The sequence below is a fragment of the Bombina bombina genome, chromosome 1 (assembly GCF_027579735.1).
Source record: "Bombina bombina isolate aBomBom1 chromosome 1, aBomBom1.pri, whole genome shotgun sequence".
Lineage (NCBI taxonomy): Eukaryota > Metazoa > Chordata > Amphibia > Anura > Bombinatoridae > Bombina > Bombina bombina.
Genome location: NC_069499.1, coordinates 1,598,836,472 through 1,598,852,615, shown reverse-complemented (window position 1 = coordinate 1,598,852,615; position 16,144 = coordinate 1,598,836,472). Strand labels below are relative to the sequence as shown.

Genomic DNA, 16,144 nt, shown 5'->3' with positions numbered 1-16,144 from the left:
GATAAATAAGTCAGTTAATACAACATTCTCAAACTCACACTGGTCCTAATGATAAATAAGTCAGTTAATACAGCAACGTCCTCAAACTCATACTGGTCCCAATGATAAATAAGTCAGTTAATACAGCAACGTCCTCAAACTCACACTGGTCCTAATGATAAATAAGTCAGTTAATACAACATTCTCAAACTCACACTGGTCCTAATGATAAATAAGTCAGTTAATACAGCAACGTCCTCAAACTCATACTGGTCCCAATGATAAATAAGTCAGTTAATACAGCAACGTCCTCAGACTCACATTGGTCCTAATGATAAATAGGTCAGTTAATACAGCAACGTCCTCAAACTCACACTGGTCCTAATGATAAATAAGTCAGTTAATACAGCAACGTCCTGAAACTCACACTGGTCCTAATGATAAATAGGTCAGTTAATACAGCAACGTCCTCAAACTCACACTGGTCCTAATGATAAATAAGTCCGTTACTACAACATTCTCAAACTCACACTGGTCCTAATGATAAATAAGTCAGTTAATACAGCAACGTCCTCAAACTCATACTGGTCCCAATGATAAATAAGTCGGTTAATACAGCAACATCCTCAAACTCACACTGGTCCTAATGATAAATAAGTCAGTTAATACAGCAACGTCCTCAAACTCACACTGGTCCTAATGATAAATAAGTCAGTTAATACAGCAACGTCCTCAAACTCATACTGGTCCCAATGATAAATAAGTCGGTTAATACAGCAACATCCTCAAACTCACACTGGTCCTAATGATAAATAAGTCAGTTACTACAACATTCTCAAACTCACACTGGTTCTAATGATAAATAAGTCAGTTAATACAGCACAGTCCTGAAACTCACACTGGTCCTAATGATAAATAAGTCAGTTAATACAGCACAGTCCTGAAACTCACACTGGTCCTAATGATAAATAAGTCAGTTAATACAGCAACGTTCTCAAACTCACACTGGTCCTAATGATAAATAAGTCAGTTAATACAGCAACGTCCTCAAACTCACACTGGGTCTAATGATAAATAAGTCAGTTAATACAGCAACGTCCTCAAACTCACACTGGTCCCAATGATAAATAAGTCAGTTAATACAACAACATCCTCAAACTCACACTGGTCCTAATGATAAATAAGTCAGTTAATACAACAACATCCTCAAACTCACACTGGTCCTAATGATAAATAAGTCAGTTAATACAGCAACGTCCTCAAACTCACACTGGTCCTAATGATAAATAAGTCAGTTAATACAACAACATCCTCAAACTCACACTGGTCCTAATGATAAATAAGTCCGTTAATACAACAACATCCTCAAACTCACACTGGTCCTAATGATAAATAAGTCAGTTAATACAGCAACGTCCTCAAACTCACACTGGTCCTAATGATAAATAAGTCAGTTAATACAGCAACGTCCTCAAACTCACACTGGTCCTAATGATAAATAAGTCAGTTAATACAGCAACGTCCTCAAACTCACACTGGTCCTAATGATAAATAAGTCAGTTAATACAACAACATCCTCAAACTCACACTGGTCCTAATGATAAATAAGTCAGTTAATACAACAACATCCTCAAACTCACACTGGTCCTAATGATAAATAAGTCAGTTAATACAACATTCTCAAACTCACACTGGTCCTAATGATAAATAAGTCAGTTAATACAATATTCTCTAACTCACACTGGTCCTAATGATAAATAAGTCAGTTAATACAACGTCCTCAAACTCACACTGGTCCTAATGATAAACGTCAGTAAATAGCCCCCATGCAGAAGTAATGCAGTGTTGCTGCTGTAGGTGAGACAGGCTTTCTGACATCCCAGTACACAGCTGCCGTACAGGGTATGAGGTATGTCCTTAAGGACATAATGACAGATGCCGTACCCTGTATGGCGTTAAGAGCATACCCTTTTTGTAATAAACAATTTGTGATGATGAATTAGCCCAGGAACATGACAAAATGTGCACATTATATATGGTTCTTCCAATAAACTTAAATAGACATTACTTAAATATATAAATATATAGTGACTTAATAGTGTCACATTACCCAGAGCTCTGCCAGCGGCTCTGGTCATGTCCCCCATCTGGTCATTGCTACGCCATTTTCCTCTATTTTGGTTTACATTACAGGGAATTATTTTCCAAACCTGTGGTGTCGAACTGGATCCGTGTAACTAATGACACTCACCTGCGCCAGCTGCTCTTGCAACTCAGAGCTCTGACCCAAAGTCACCACAGCCGAGCTCCTCCTCCTCTTACGTGATTTAGCCATAACCTCAAGGGGCAGTGACCTGTAGGGATTATGTAGTCTGTTATAAACAGTTAGGCATCTGTTGGAATAAATAAAACAATAACAACAATTACTACTCCCTGCAGCTGTTCAAAGGTAATACAATGAAACATTAACCAAACACACAGCAAGAACAATACAAGGTAAATAAAACCGTGTAATTAAAGAAAAAAATACAGATGAGAGATGCAGCAGAAATTAGCTAATCAGATCTCTCATAGGGCCTGATGATCTCGCCAGCAGAAATCATGCAAAATCACCTCAGCGGGGAGCTTTAGGCCTCGCCTCAGCGGGGAGCTCTCACCTGAGCACAGAGCTTTAGATCATCTCACCTGAGCATAGAGCTTTAGGCCATCTCACCTGAGCACGGAGCTTTAGGTCATCCCACCTGAGCAGAGAGCTTTAAATCATCTCACCTGAGCAGAGAGCTTTAGGTCCTCTCACCTGAGCAGAGAGCTTTAGAACCTCTCACCTGAGCAGAGAGCTTTAGGTCATCTCACCCGAGCACAGAGCTTTAGGTCATCTCACCTGAGCAGAGAGCTTTAGGTCATCTCACCTGAGCAGAGAGCTTTAGAACCTCTCACCCGAGCAGAGAGCTTTAGGTCATCTCACCCGAGTAGAGAGCTTTAGGTCATCTCACCCGAGTAGAGAGCTTTAGGTCATCTCACCCGAGCACAGAGCTTTAGGTCATCTCACCCGAGCACAGAGCTTTAGGTCATCTCACCTGAGCAGAGCGCTTTAGCTCATCTCACCTGAGCAGAGAGCTTTAGATCATCTCACCTGAGCAGAGAGCTTTAGATCATCTCACCTGAGCAGAGAGCTTTAGATCATCTCACCTGAGCAGAGAGCTTTAAATCATCTCATTCGAGCAGAGCGCTTTAGATCATCTCGCCTGAGCAGAGAGCTTTTGATCATCTCACCTGCTTAGGTCATCTCACCTGAGCAGATGTCAGGGTGCCAGAAATCAGACTGAGACGAGAAGTGCAAAAATAATCACACCTTTATTAATAGCAAAAAATAATGAAATGTCCAGAAGTCAAATAACAAGCCAGGAATCAAAACCACAGCTGGAAGTCAGACGAGCCGAGTCAGGTGCCAAAGCGAGTAGTCAGACGAGCTGGAATCAGGAACAAGGAGAACAGCAGAGTCAGAACAAGCCAGGGATCAGGAACCAGGAGGGATGTCAGACAGCCAGGTTATACACAGGAGCTCTCACAAACAGGTCTGAGACAACGCAAGGGCAAAGCATACTGAACATACTTTAAATAATAAGTGATGACATCACAATTCACAATTCTGAGACTGCATCCTGTCTCACACGGATGATGTACACCAGTCTGGCCATAAAAGGAAGTGCAGGAAATGAGCAGCATCACACAGTATGCACCAGAGTCAGCAAGAGAGGTGAGTAAAATGTCTGACAGCAGCACATGGCAAGCAAAACAGGGAAAAAACCCTGACAGTACCCTCCCATCAATGACCCCTCCCCAGTGGGAGGACAAAAGGCTTATTGGGGAAAACGGGTGTTACAAACTGCTATTTGTGACTGGCCCTTTAAATGGAAGGTTGCCCTGCTTCCCTGGATTTTGGAGAAGCCTATTTGCCAGCCTCCTTCCTCATGACTATGGCCCCTGGAAGATTGTGCCCCTGAGAACATATTAACTTTTATTGGGTGTGTATGGCCCTTTAAGAACCATCTGGGGACATATTGTGACTTTGATGAACAATGCCCCTTTAAGACTATGTCCCTAGACCTGTGAAATGACTTGTCCCTGGCTTTCTCCCACTTGGTTCAGTTTCATTGTGTGCCATTAAGTGCTATGTGACAGACCCTTCGGTCAGAACTACAGAGATAACTTTGTTCAGCTTCAAGAAGCATTCTAAATACAAGTTTGCTGGGATCAGCTCTAATTAAGTTTAGTGATAAAACATTCCCATTGTCTAATCAGACTTCTAGTAGTGATAAGGTGGACTGCATTGTTTTATCGTGTGTAATGTTATCTGCTGAAGTAAATGTTGTGGCCTGTCAAAGGGAGTGTCTCTATCTAATATCAAATGTGTGATGGGGGATTTTATGCCTCTCCCTGAGAGTGTCCTGTTTGCATGTAACCTAAATAAAAAGCAGGCTGTGTGCTCCAGCACATCAGACCTATTTTTGACCCTCTAACTTGCAGATTTGACTCATGTTTGTAGGGGACAGCTTATAATCACTACAGGGATTGCTATGTTTTTCATACTCCCTTAGCTACAGGGATTGCTACAGAAGGAAGAGGTTCGCCTACTGGAGCCTGGTCGTAGGTCCAGGGCGCAGAGCAGACGGCGAAATACCAGCCCAGCAGCGGTGGTTCATATAGTCTGCATTACTGATGGTGGCTACGCAGTAGTTATAGTGTCCACGGTGCTGCTGCTCCTTTGGTGAGCGCTAGGAGCATCCTTTTCTACGGTCCAACTTCCAGCCAGCCTGGAGGCAACCGTAACATTTGGCGGCAGCGGTGGGATTGGCGTCCTAGCTCAAGGAGCAGCACCACAACAGCACTGGTATCATAGGAAAGTTATTGAGGGCAACGCTAGCCACTGCGCAGCGTCCCTACCTACAGCAGCATGGAGCTGACAAGATACTGGTCAGAACCCTGTGAAGAGCACCTCAACCTGATCCGTCGCTATGAGGGTGCGGATTTCGTTCCAGAGGTAAAGAGGCGGCTAGTCCGATATGGTCCAGACCCTGCGCAGGAGGTAGTCAGTCGCCTCATCCGGGAATTGGCTACTGAGAATGAAGCGGCACGAGCCTTTGAGCGCCAACTGTGGAGTTTGAGGGTATGAACACCTGGTCTCTCTCCCCAGCCGCAGCATGTTCCACAGGGAGAGGAGAGCAGCGACCTCCCTCCCCAGCGGCAGTATACTGTGCAGAGGGAAGAGACAACCGGTCTCCTTCCCCAACCCCAACCAGAGATACCAGAGGCAGCAGGCCTCATAGACTGGTCCTGGGAGGACCCCCAGCAGGCAGGTGGAGATGGGACCGCAGTCTCTCTACCGGCCCTACAGGGATGCTGGGCAGGCGGCCCAGATCCCCAGCGACAGACCCAGCTACAGGGAGGGGAGAGCATCGACCTCCCTCCCCAGCCGGAGTGTGCCTTCCAGGGAGAGGGGACAACCGGTCTCTCTCCCCAGCCGCAGCATGTTCCACAGGAAGAGGAGAGCATCGACCTCCCTTCCCAACGGCCGCCGGAGTATCAGGAGGAGGAGGTAAGCCAATCTCCCCCTCCCCAGCTAACTCCTAACTTGGGCCCAGGGTTAACAGTGGAGATGTTAACCCCCACTGACCCCCACGTTCCCTTTGCCACCGGGCAGGACTATGCCCCAATTCCCCCAGCAGAAGAGCTGGCATCAGGACAGAGTGCTGCTGGCCTCTGCCCTACAGACCCCCTTGTTACAGGACTGGCCTGCAAACCCCTCACCCCAGCAGAAGCGCTGGCACCAGGGCAGAGTGCCGCTGGCCTCTGCCCCCCAAGTACCATCAGCTATTTGCCCAGCTGCGCCAGGAAGGCAGAGGATGCTACACTTTCATCCTATAACCTGGAACCTACAGGCCAGTGCTACTTGTTGTGGGGGGGCTGCTTTGCTGCTAGTGTTTATTTGTGGGTGGGTTGCGAGACTAACTTAGGCACTGACCGACAGAAGGTCAGGTGCCTTGTTAGTCTCCCTCCAAAAGGGGAGATATGTTACAAACTGCTATTTGTGACTGGCCCTTTAAATGGAAGGTTGCCCTGCTTCCCTGGATTTTGGAGAAGCCTATTTGCCAGCCTCCTTCCTCATGACTATGGCCCCTGGAAGATTGTGCCCCTGAGAACATATTAACTTTTATTGGGTGTGTATGGCCCTTTAAGAACCATCTGGGGACATATTGTGACTTTGATGAACAATGCCCCTTTAAGACTATGTCCCTAGACCTGTGAAATGACTTGTCCCTGGCTTTCTCCCACTTGGTTCAGTTTCATTGTGTGCCATTAAGTGCTATGTGACAGACCCTTCGGTCAGAACTACAGAGATAACTTTGTTCAGCTTCAAGAAGCATTCTAAATACAAGTTTGCTGGGATCAGCTCTAATTAAGTTTAGTGATAAAACATTCCCATTGTCTAATCAGACTTCTAGTAGTGATAAGGTGGACTGCATTGCTTTATCGTGTGTAATGTTATCTGCTGAAGTAAATGTTGTGGCCTGTCAAAGGGAGTGTCTCTATCTAATACCAAATGTGTGATGGGGGATTTTATGCCTCTCCCTGAGAGTGTCCTGTTTGCATGTAACCTAAATAAAAAGCAGGCTGTGTGCTCCAGCACATCAGACCTATTTTTGACCCTCTAACTTGCAGCTTTGACTCATGTTTGTAGGGGACAGCTTATAATCACTACAGGGATTGCTATGTTTTTCATACTCCCTTAGCTACAGGGATTGCTACAGAAGGAAGAGGTTCGCCTACTGGAGCCTGGTCGTAGGTCCAGGGCGCAGAGCAGACGGCGAGATACCAGCCCAGCAGCGGTGGTTCATATAGTCTGCATTACTGATGGTGGCTACGCAGTAGTTATAGTGTCCACGGTGCTGCTGCTCCTTTGGTGAGCGCTAGGAGCATCCTTTTCTACGGTCCAACTTCCAGCCAGCCTGGAGGCAACCGTAACAACGGGCATGGAAGGCACAGAGCAGGGCAGGAGCATGAACATCAGAGGAGGGAACCCATGAATGCTCCTCCGGACCGTAGCCCCTCCAGTGAACCAAATACTGTACACGGCCCCTGGACATACGAGAGTCAATAATGCTGCTGACCTTCACTCGTCAACAAAGATAGGACGGGGATGAGGCAACACAGTGGTAAACCGATTACAAACCAATGGTTTCAAGAGGGAGACATGAAAAACATTGGAGATGTGCATAGCAGGAGGAAGGTCAAGAGCGTAGGCCACAGGATTGACCCGTCTGAGTATTCGAAAAGGACCAACATAACGGGGAGCCAGTATATTGGAAGGCACACGAAGGTTCAAGTTGCGGGAGGACAGCCAAACCCTGTCACCAACCTGGTAGGAAGGCGCAGGCAGACACCTACGATCAGCCTGGAACTTTTGGCGCTGCATAGAACGATGAAGGCAATCCTGAATCTGCACCCACGTGGAACGGAGTTGCCGGAGATGCTCCTCCAAAGCCGGAATACCTTGAGACATGAATGAATCAGGCAACAAGGATGGTTGAAACCCATAACTCGCCAAGAAAGGGGATAACTTGGGGAAAGCATTAATAGCACTATTACGAGCAAACTCTGCCCAAGGTAACAGTTCAGACCAATTATTGTGGTCATCTGAGACATAGCAACTGAGGAAATGTTCCAGAGCTTGATTAGACTGTTCCGCAGCCCCACTGGATTGAGGGTGATATGCCAAGGAGAAGGAAAGCTGGATTCCCATTTGAGCACAAAAGGAACGCCAAAATCTGGAGACAAACTGGCTACCCTGGTCCGACACTATCTCCTTGGGTAACCCATGTAAACGGAAGACCTCCTGGGCAAAAATTGAAGCAAGCTCCTGAGCGGTAGGCAACTTCTTCAAGGGAATGTAATGTGACATTTTAGAAAAACGGTCAACCATCATAAGGATAACAGTATTGCCATTGGAAACAGGGAGCTCAACAATGAAGTCCATGGAAAGATGTGTCCAAGGACGCTCACCATTAGCAATAGGTTGAAGAAGACCCACAGGAAGACGTTGAGTCTTATTCTGTGCACAAACTGAGCAGGAGGCAACATACGCAGCAACATCAGAATGAAGACCTGGCCACCAGAATTGTTGAGTGACAGACCAAATCATTTGGTTCTTGCCTGGGTGACCTGCGGCTTTAGGATAGTGGTAAGTGTGCAAAAGTTTAGCTCAAAGATTCTCAGGAACAAAACACTTACCACTAGCTTTCTCAGGAGGTGCATTGGTTTGTGCAGCCAGGATCTCCTCCCCCAAGGGAGAAGTCAAATTAGTACGTATGGTAGCAAAAATATGGTCAGGAGGTATAACTGGAGTAGGTACAGACTCCTCCTTGGAAAGAGGGGAAAATTGTCGAGAGAGGGCATCAGCCCTAACATTCTTACTACCAGGCAGGTAGGAAACCACATAATTAAATCGAGACAAAAATAGCACCCATCTGGCCTGTCGGGCGACAAACGTTTTGCCTCAGATAGATAAGTTAAATTCTTGTGGTCAGTAAGAATGAGCACTGGCACGCTAGTTACCCTCGAGAAGATGCCTCCATTCCTTGAGTGCCAAAATTACGGCCAGTAATTACTGGTCGCCAATTTCATAATTGCACTCCGCTGGAGACAATTTGTTAGAGAAGAAACCACATGGATGCAAGGAACCGTCAGGCGTAGGACGTTGAGACAAGAGGGCACCTACTCCAGTCTCAGACGCATCGACCTCAAGAACGAAAGGCAGGACAGGGTTATGATGAGCCAGAACTGGAGCGGCAGCAAAGGCAGTCTTAAGACTATCAAAGGCCTTAATGGCAGTAGGTGACCAATGGAGTGGATCATTCTCTTTACGGGTCATGTCTGTGATAGGTTTGACCAAGGAAGAAAAGTTTTTAATAAACTTTCTATAGTAATTGGCGAACCCCAATAAACTTTGAATAGACCGAAGACCAACTGGGCGAGGCCACTGCAGAACTGCAGATAACTTGTCACGATCCATGGAGAACCCTGCAACAGAGATAACATAACCTAGGAAGGTTACTTGAGTCTGATGGAACTCACATTTCTTGAGTTTACAAAACAGGCCGTTCTCACGTAGTCTCTGAAGAACCCGTGTAACATCAGAACGATGAGGTACCTAGTTTTCAGCTTGCCCGTGCGTGTTCCACGCAAAGTGCAGGACTTTGTACTTTTATCTCCCTCCTGTGCTGGGATCCTGCTCAACTCAACGGACGCCAGAGGAGCGTGCAGTCTCTCGAGACGCTGACCGGGTTCAGCAGCCGCTGCAAGGAGCGTGCAGTCCTAAGAGACTTTGTCCGTAATTGGGGAACTGACAGAAGTGTGAGTAAAGATGGATATACAACCGTATAACAGAGGTGTCAGCAAAGATTATTCCTTTTGGCAATAAGGTGGTCAATACCTACATAATAAGGTGGTTTTATATAAACGGAAATCTTCCAGAAATCCTTTTACACTGTAATCCACTTGTTACCTATGCAGCGCTTACTGGTTCTGTTACAAACATACATTTTGTAGCTGAATACTCACAGTTTGGAACAAACTCATCTTGGCTGGAGACATTATTGTATTCATTGTAACAATAATTAATCCATGAATGAACTTTTTAAAACAATTTAAATTGCTGAGAACGTTCTAATATATATCCTTTTGAACGTATTTTTAGGGTGGTAATCCAGTCCAATTTTTAACATTTTTGGAGATATGGTCTTATTTTAAGGGAGACGTCCCTAATATTTGTTATTTATAAATTTAATTTCAATGGTTTGTGATTATATATTTTTTATGCAGTAAAGTTTTATACTTTTTTATTTTTTGTTTCTTTATTTTTTCTCAATTCTAATTCTAAGACTAGGTGTGGTGGTTAACTTAGCTATTTAGCACCCTCTTAATCATTTTTTATCCCCTCAAGTGTGGGTGAGTGTATGAGGATGTCGTCCAAGTACACCACAACACACTGTTGCAACACATCTTGTAGGACATCATTAATAAATTCCTGGAAAACAGCAGGAGCATTACATAGGCCAAAGGGCATTACAAGATACTCATAATGCCCGCTCTTGGTGTTAAATTCTGTTTTCCATTTGTGGCCCTCCTTGATCCTAACGCGATTACACGCTCCTCTCAAATCAAGTTTAGTAAAGACCGCAGCTCCGTTGAGGCGTTCAAAGAGTTCATTAATGAGCAGAATAGGGTAAGCATTCTTAATGGTAAGATGATTAAGACCCCTATAAAAGATGCACGGTCTTAACTCGCCACCCTTTTTCTTCACAAAGAAGAAGCCAGCCCCTGCAGGAGAGCAGGATTTGTGGATGATCCCCCGCGACAGAGCATCGGCAACATACTCCTACATAGCACAATTCTCCGCAACAGACAGAGGGTAAACCCGGCCCCGAGGAGGAATGGCTCCGGGTTGCAGGTCTATGGCACAATCGTAAGACCGGGCACGCACCTTGTCAAAAACGTCTAGGAACTCTCTGTACTCTTCTGGCAATTGAGATACCGAAGAAGTGCACAAGACTTAACTGGTTTCCGAAGACAAGTGGAAATACATTGCGGAGACCACGACAAAATTCTGGACCTGCGCCAGTCGAGACTGGGATTGTGCTTTTGGAGCCAGGGATAACCCAGAACAACCGGAAAATGCGGAGAGTTTATCACCTGGAACTGGAGGGTTTAAAAATGGAGAACCCAAACAGCCATGGATAACGGAGCAGTTTCGTGAGTAACAAGTGCGGGCTGAAGGTGCCTGCCATCAATGGCCTCAATAGCAAGCGGAACTGACCGAGGCAAAACAGGAATGGAGTGCTTTGATACAAAAGAACTGTCAATAAACTAGCCCACAGCACCAGAGTCAACAAGAGCCTGGGTGACTATGGAGGAGTCCACCCAGGAAAGGACAACCGTGACCAAAGCTTTCTTCTTTAGCGGTTCCGGGGATGAGGATAAACCACCCAAGGTCTGCCCCCGACAGGACCTTAGGTGTGAGCAGTACCTGGTGACTCGGGACCAGGAGGCATGGGAGGAAAGGGAGGCATGGGTGGGAATGAACACGTAGGAGACAACGGAACAGGAGGCTTCCGCAAGCGCTCCTTGAAAGAGGGCCTCTCACTTAGTCTGATGTCATTTAGGATCAAAAAAGACACCAATGCTTCGAGATCTTCTGGTAAATCTCTGGCAGCAACTTAGTCTTTAATCGCATCAGAGAGCCCATGAAAGAAGGTGGCAAAAAGGGCTTCATTGTTCCAACCTACCTCTGCGGCAAGCGTACGGAACTCAATGGCATACCGAGCAACAGATCTTGTACCTTGCTGAATGGACATGAGACGTTTAGCAGCAGAGGAGGAGCAAGCCAGAACATCAAATACCCTTTGAAAGGAGGCCACAAATTCAGGGAGTGTCAGAGAGTAACAAGATGATAAATCCCACCTTAGTTCTGTCAGAGGGAAACGCCTGAGGTAACATCTCAAAGTAAATGCCCACCTGGTTCAAAAACCCTCTGCACTGATTAGGATCGCCTCCATAACGCTGAGGTAGAGGTGCAGAACCGGACATGCTCCTGGTAGGATTAGGTGCAGCAGCGGAAACAGGAGCAGCCATAACTTGCGTGTAACATATCTCAGCCTAATGTCACTATCCCTTTAAGAAATCCTTCTCTGACTGCTGCATTTGGGCAGTATTCACATTCAGCTTGCCTGCCTGCCTGATTAATCATTCATGCACCCGATTACCTCAGCCTCTTTTTAAGCCTTCTCAGGTCTAATGTGCCTTGCATTAACATTGAAGTTGTGATCCTGAACAACAGAGGTCTGTGACTGTTTCCTGTATGAATTTGCCAACTATTTCAACCTACAGCATTTTCTATTCCAATGCCTAAAATCATCAAATCGCAAGTATCCAAATAATTGCATTTTCTGTTTCCTGGACACTGCTACTTAACAAACTCAGAACTTTATTATAAATCAAGCATACTATTGGTTATCATCACTCTCTACAAGTTGTCATTGCTGAAATATCCTGCTGCAAATATGTTAACATATTCTGAACTCTGCATCTATGTGTTCAATTAAAAGCTTTCATGTGATTCTCCAAAATATGTTCAAACAGTAATTGATGCCTTAAACTTAACTTTCACCTGTGCTGCTCTGCTAATTACTGACATACAGCTCTTTATAATAATATGTACTGTGAACCTGCAACAAACCAAGATTGCATCTAAACAGTAATTAATGCCTAAACTTGCAGCTTGTCTAAGTACCTGTGCAGCTGTGCTTTAACTCTGACATACAGCTTTATATAATATTATGTACTGTGAACCTGCAACAAACCTTAGTTTGCATCTAAGTGTCAATCTTTTACCAGATTACTCTGAAGCCTGAACATTCCACATTGCTATATTTTTCTCTCATTGAATCCTGCAGTTACTTCTATTAACTAACTATAAGTCACAGTGAACTCAGAATATATTGTATACAAATGTTGCACTCTCCATTTATTCTACAATAACTTCTAGCAACTATGAATCACAGAATATCATCTATCCACGTCCAGGATACTCTTCCCCAGGTCAGGGGTCGGTGTCTTCAAATCCCTACCACTGCCCGAGGGTCTGTGTCCTGAGCGCATGTACACCGGATCATGACATTGTGGGACACTTTGGTCCAAATGTGCAGTGCGAGTCAGCAGGTTTGCAGGGCTAGTTCAAATTGATCCAAGCGGTGATCCTGTTCATCCATCCTGAAAATTATGGCAGGTAAAGGTGGATTATTAGCACCATCAGGATTCATGGCCCTTGCGTAACGTCAGGGTGCCAGGAATCAGATTGAGACGAGAAGTGCAAAAATAATCACACCTTTATTAATAGCAAAAAATAATAAAATGTCCACAAGTCAAATAACAAGCCAGGAATCAAAACCAGAGCTGGTAGTCAGACGAGCCGAGTCAGGAACAAGCCAGGGATGTCAGACAGCCAGATTTTACACAGGAGCTCTCACAAACAGGTCTGAGACAACGCAAGGGCAAAGCATACTGAACAGAGGCCCTTTAAATAATAAGTGATGACATCACAATTCTGAGACTGCATCCTGTCTCACTCGGATGATGTACACCAGCCTGGCCATAAAAGGAAGTGCAGGAAATGAGCAGCATCACACAGTATGCACCAGAGTCAGCAAGAGAGGTGAGTAAAATGGCTGCCAGCAGCACATAGCAAGCAAAACAGGGAAAAAAAACCTGACAGCAGGGAGCTGTAGATAATCTCACCCGAGCAGAGAGCTTTAGATCACGTCATCTCACCTGAACAGAGAGCTTTAGATCCTCTCACCTGAACAGAGAGCTTTAGATCCTCTCACCTGAACAGAGAGCTTTAGATCCTCTCACCTGAACAGAGAGCTTTAGATCCTCTCACCTGAACAGAGAGCTTTAGATCCTCTCACCTGAACAGAGAGCTTTAGATCCTCTCACCTGAACAGAGAGCTTTAGATCCTCTCACCTGAACAGAGAGCTTTACATCATCTCACCTGAACAGAGAGCTTTAGATCATCTCACCTGAACAGAGAGCTTTAGATCATCTCACCTGAACAGAGAGCTTTAGATCATCTCACCTAAGCACAGAGCTTTAGATCATCTCACCTGAGCACAGAGCTTTAGATAATCTCACCTGAACAGAGAGCTTTAGATCATCTCACCTGAACAGAGAGTTTTAGATCATCTCACCTGAGCACAGAGCTTCAGATCATCTCACCTGAACAGAGAGCTTTAGATCATCTCACCTGAACAGAGAGCTTTAGATCATCTCACCTGAACAGAGAGCTTTAGATCATCTCACCTAAGCACAGAGCTTCAGATCCTCTCACGTGAAGAGAGAGCTTTAGATTATCTCACCTGAGCAGAGAGCTTTAGATCATCTCACCTGAACAGAGAGCTTTAGATCCTCGGTACCATAGTGACCATATACACTGGAGTGACTCCCAAGCTTCCTCTCTTGTTTACTGCTCTCTCAGATAAGTAGATAACAATTTCTCTCTAAATCTGTTGCATATCTCAGCAATTGTTATATATATTTTCTTTTAATCTTATAACGTTCATTTTATCTTTTTTCTGTTAATATTGAATTTTCCTTTATTTAGTCTAACTTTTATTCTCTTTTGTTCCTAGGGAGCACTTCTTTCTTTATCAAACCATTTTATGCCTTTCATATCCCTTTAATAACAATTTTCCTTGTCTGCATTTTACAAGTTTTATGAGCATAGCCCAATAATTTGTTTTATATATTTATGCATATATTAATTTTAAATAATATACAGCTGTTTAAGCTTTTCTTTATTCCCAACATGTCTCAATCTGGAGACTAGAATTTACAAAAATACCCCCGGCAGCCTCTGTGTGCCTGCAGCGCTCGGGCGGATCCCTTCCTCCGCACATATGAGGGGTCATATGTAGAGGGTCATTGTTTAGAGCCAGACTTGTCTAAAGCTTATCCAATGAGAATGGCTTCTGAAAATTTTCAAGCTCCTTAGTCCTCTCTAAAATCCTATTTCTCTTACTCGAATGAGGAGATTCCCAATGTAAACAAAAACTTTTCCTTAGAGGACTCTGCTTTGGATGATTTTTTAATAATTTAAAAGAATGAAAAGTGCAAATAAAAAATCTTCCATCACGATGAAAACATTTTGCTGGATACTTCTAGAAAACCATTATTTGAACCAGAGGACATAAGGCACCCATGGTCCTCTGAATGGTTTACAAAAGATTAGAGCTGCAACAACTAATCGTTATAATCGATAATAATCGATTCTGAAAATAGTTGTCAACAAATCTCATAATCGATTAGTTGGTTTGCAATTAGTTGGTCTGTGCACAACACCAGCTGCTTCAATCCAATGAACTCCTGCACATGGTATTGTGTTTTATGGTTATGTCCTTAGCCTAAAGGACTTCTACTGACGTTTACTTTTTACTTTTTCAGAACAGTATAAGTTTACAACTACCCCTGGCTTATGTGCAACCCAGATATAATAGTCATCATTTGGATTGTTTATATTAAATCAGGTGATTTGGAACTATGCTTTGCATGATATAGTGCTGAGCTTGTTATTTACACCTAGCCCTAGATTTATGGGAGTTGTTATTTGAATTGATGTGCACTATTATCTGTTTGCACAATTATTATTTTTTTTGGAAAACTTTATTTATAGAAAAGAATCCGGGTCATACATGGTAAGTGCAATCATAATAATGCAGGTGTAACAAAGTGATCACCTGCAGAATAAAACAATTTACAGAGCATGTTATATAAAGGCAAACAAGCAAAAGAATACAATAAGTGGATGAAATCTTCATGTATGCCCTGGGACTCAGCTTTTTCCAAGAACATTTTTTTTTACAATCAACCAAAGAAAAAGAAAAGAGAACGAGAAAGAAAACATAACAACTAAGAGCAGAGAAGAAAGACAATAACATATAAAGAAAATAGAGAGAGAGAGAAGAAAGGAAGAAGAAAACATACAACAACCATACTTACCCAGAGCACCTCCGAGTCCCCCCTCCCTCAATAGGCTGGTCATTCATGGGCCTGATCCGTGGATAGACACCAATTGCCTCTGAGGTTTTCATTAAGAACATACTGGCTATTCTTAAAAGGAAGGAGAACCCTATCCCTCATTATGTCAGGTAAGTGCAGCAAATAAACCTCCCATTTAAGGAGAAATCTCTTAAATCTTTTCTCAGGGTCACCCCTAGTATCTGCCTGCTCAATCAACATCTGATTATGGATTGTTTTAAGTAGTTGCTGAAAAGGTGTCACACCCGTATGCAAATCTGAAGAAAAGGAAATAATTTTTTAGTATCAATGGTTAGACCTCAATTGCCGAGACAAAATAGATGTATATTAGTGTAGCAGAAAGTTACTGAAAAATACAATGATAGGATGTATCTTCAATTGTAACACCAAGCTGTGATTTCTATAATGGTGGTGTAAATAGTATTACCCTATAGCTGCCTCATGTGCAGAGGAATGCACTGAGGGAATGCAGCAGGGAAATCGGTTTTACACCCCAGAGGTCAGAATAAAGAAAAA

At 44.0% G+C, this 16,144-nt stretch overlaps 1 protein-coding gene across 3 annotated transcripts in view; it reads right to left on the bottom strand.

The window, feature by feature from the left end:
* LOC128656628 (zinc finger protein OZF-like) overlaps positions 1 to 16,144 on the bottom strand; it is a 415,828-nt gene that overhangs the window by 338,496 nt on the left and 61,188 nt on the right. For 2 of the 3 annotated variants that reach the window (XM_053710641.1, XM_053710657.1), the window contains exon 2: positions 2,231 to 2,372. In XM_053710641.1, coding sequence (XP_053566616.1) covers positions 2,231 to 2,314 — 84 coding nt within the window. In that variant the 5' untranslated portion in view covers positions 2,315 to 2,372. The remainder of the gene's footprint in view (positions 1 to 2,230; positions 2,373 to 16,144) is intronic. The other variant, XM_053710650.1, reaches the window with a different exon arrangement.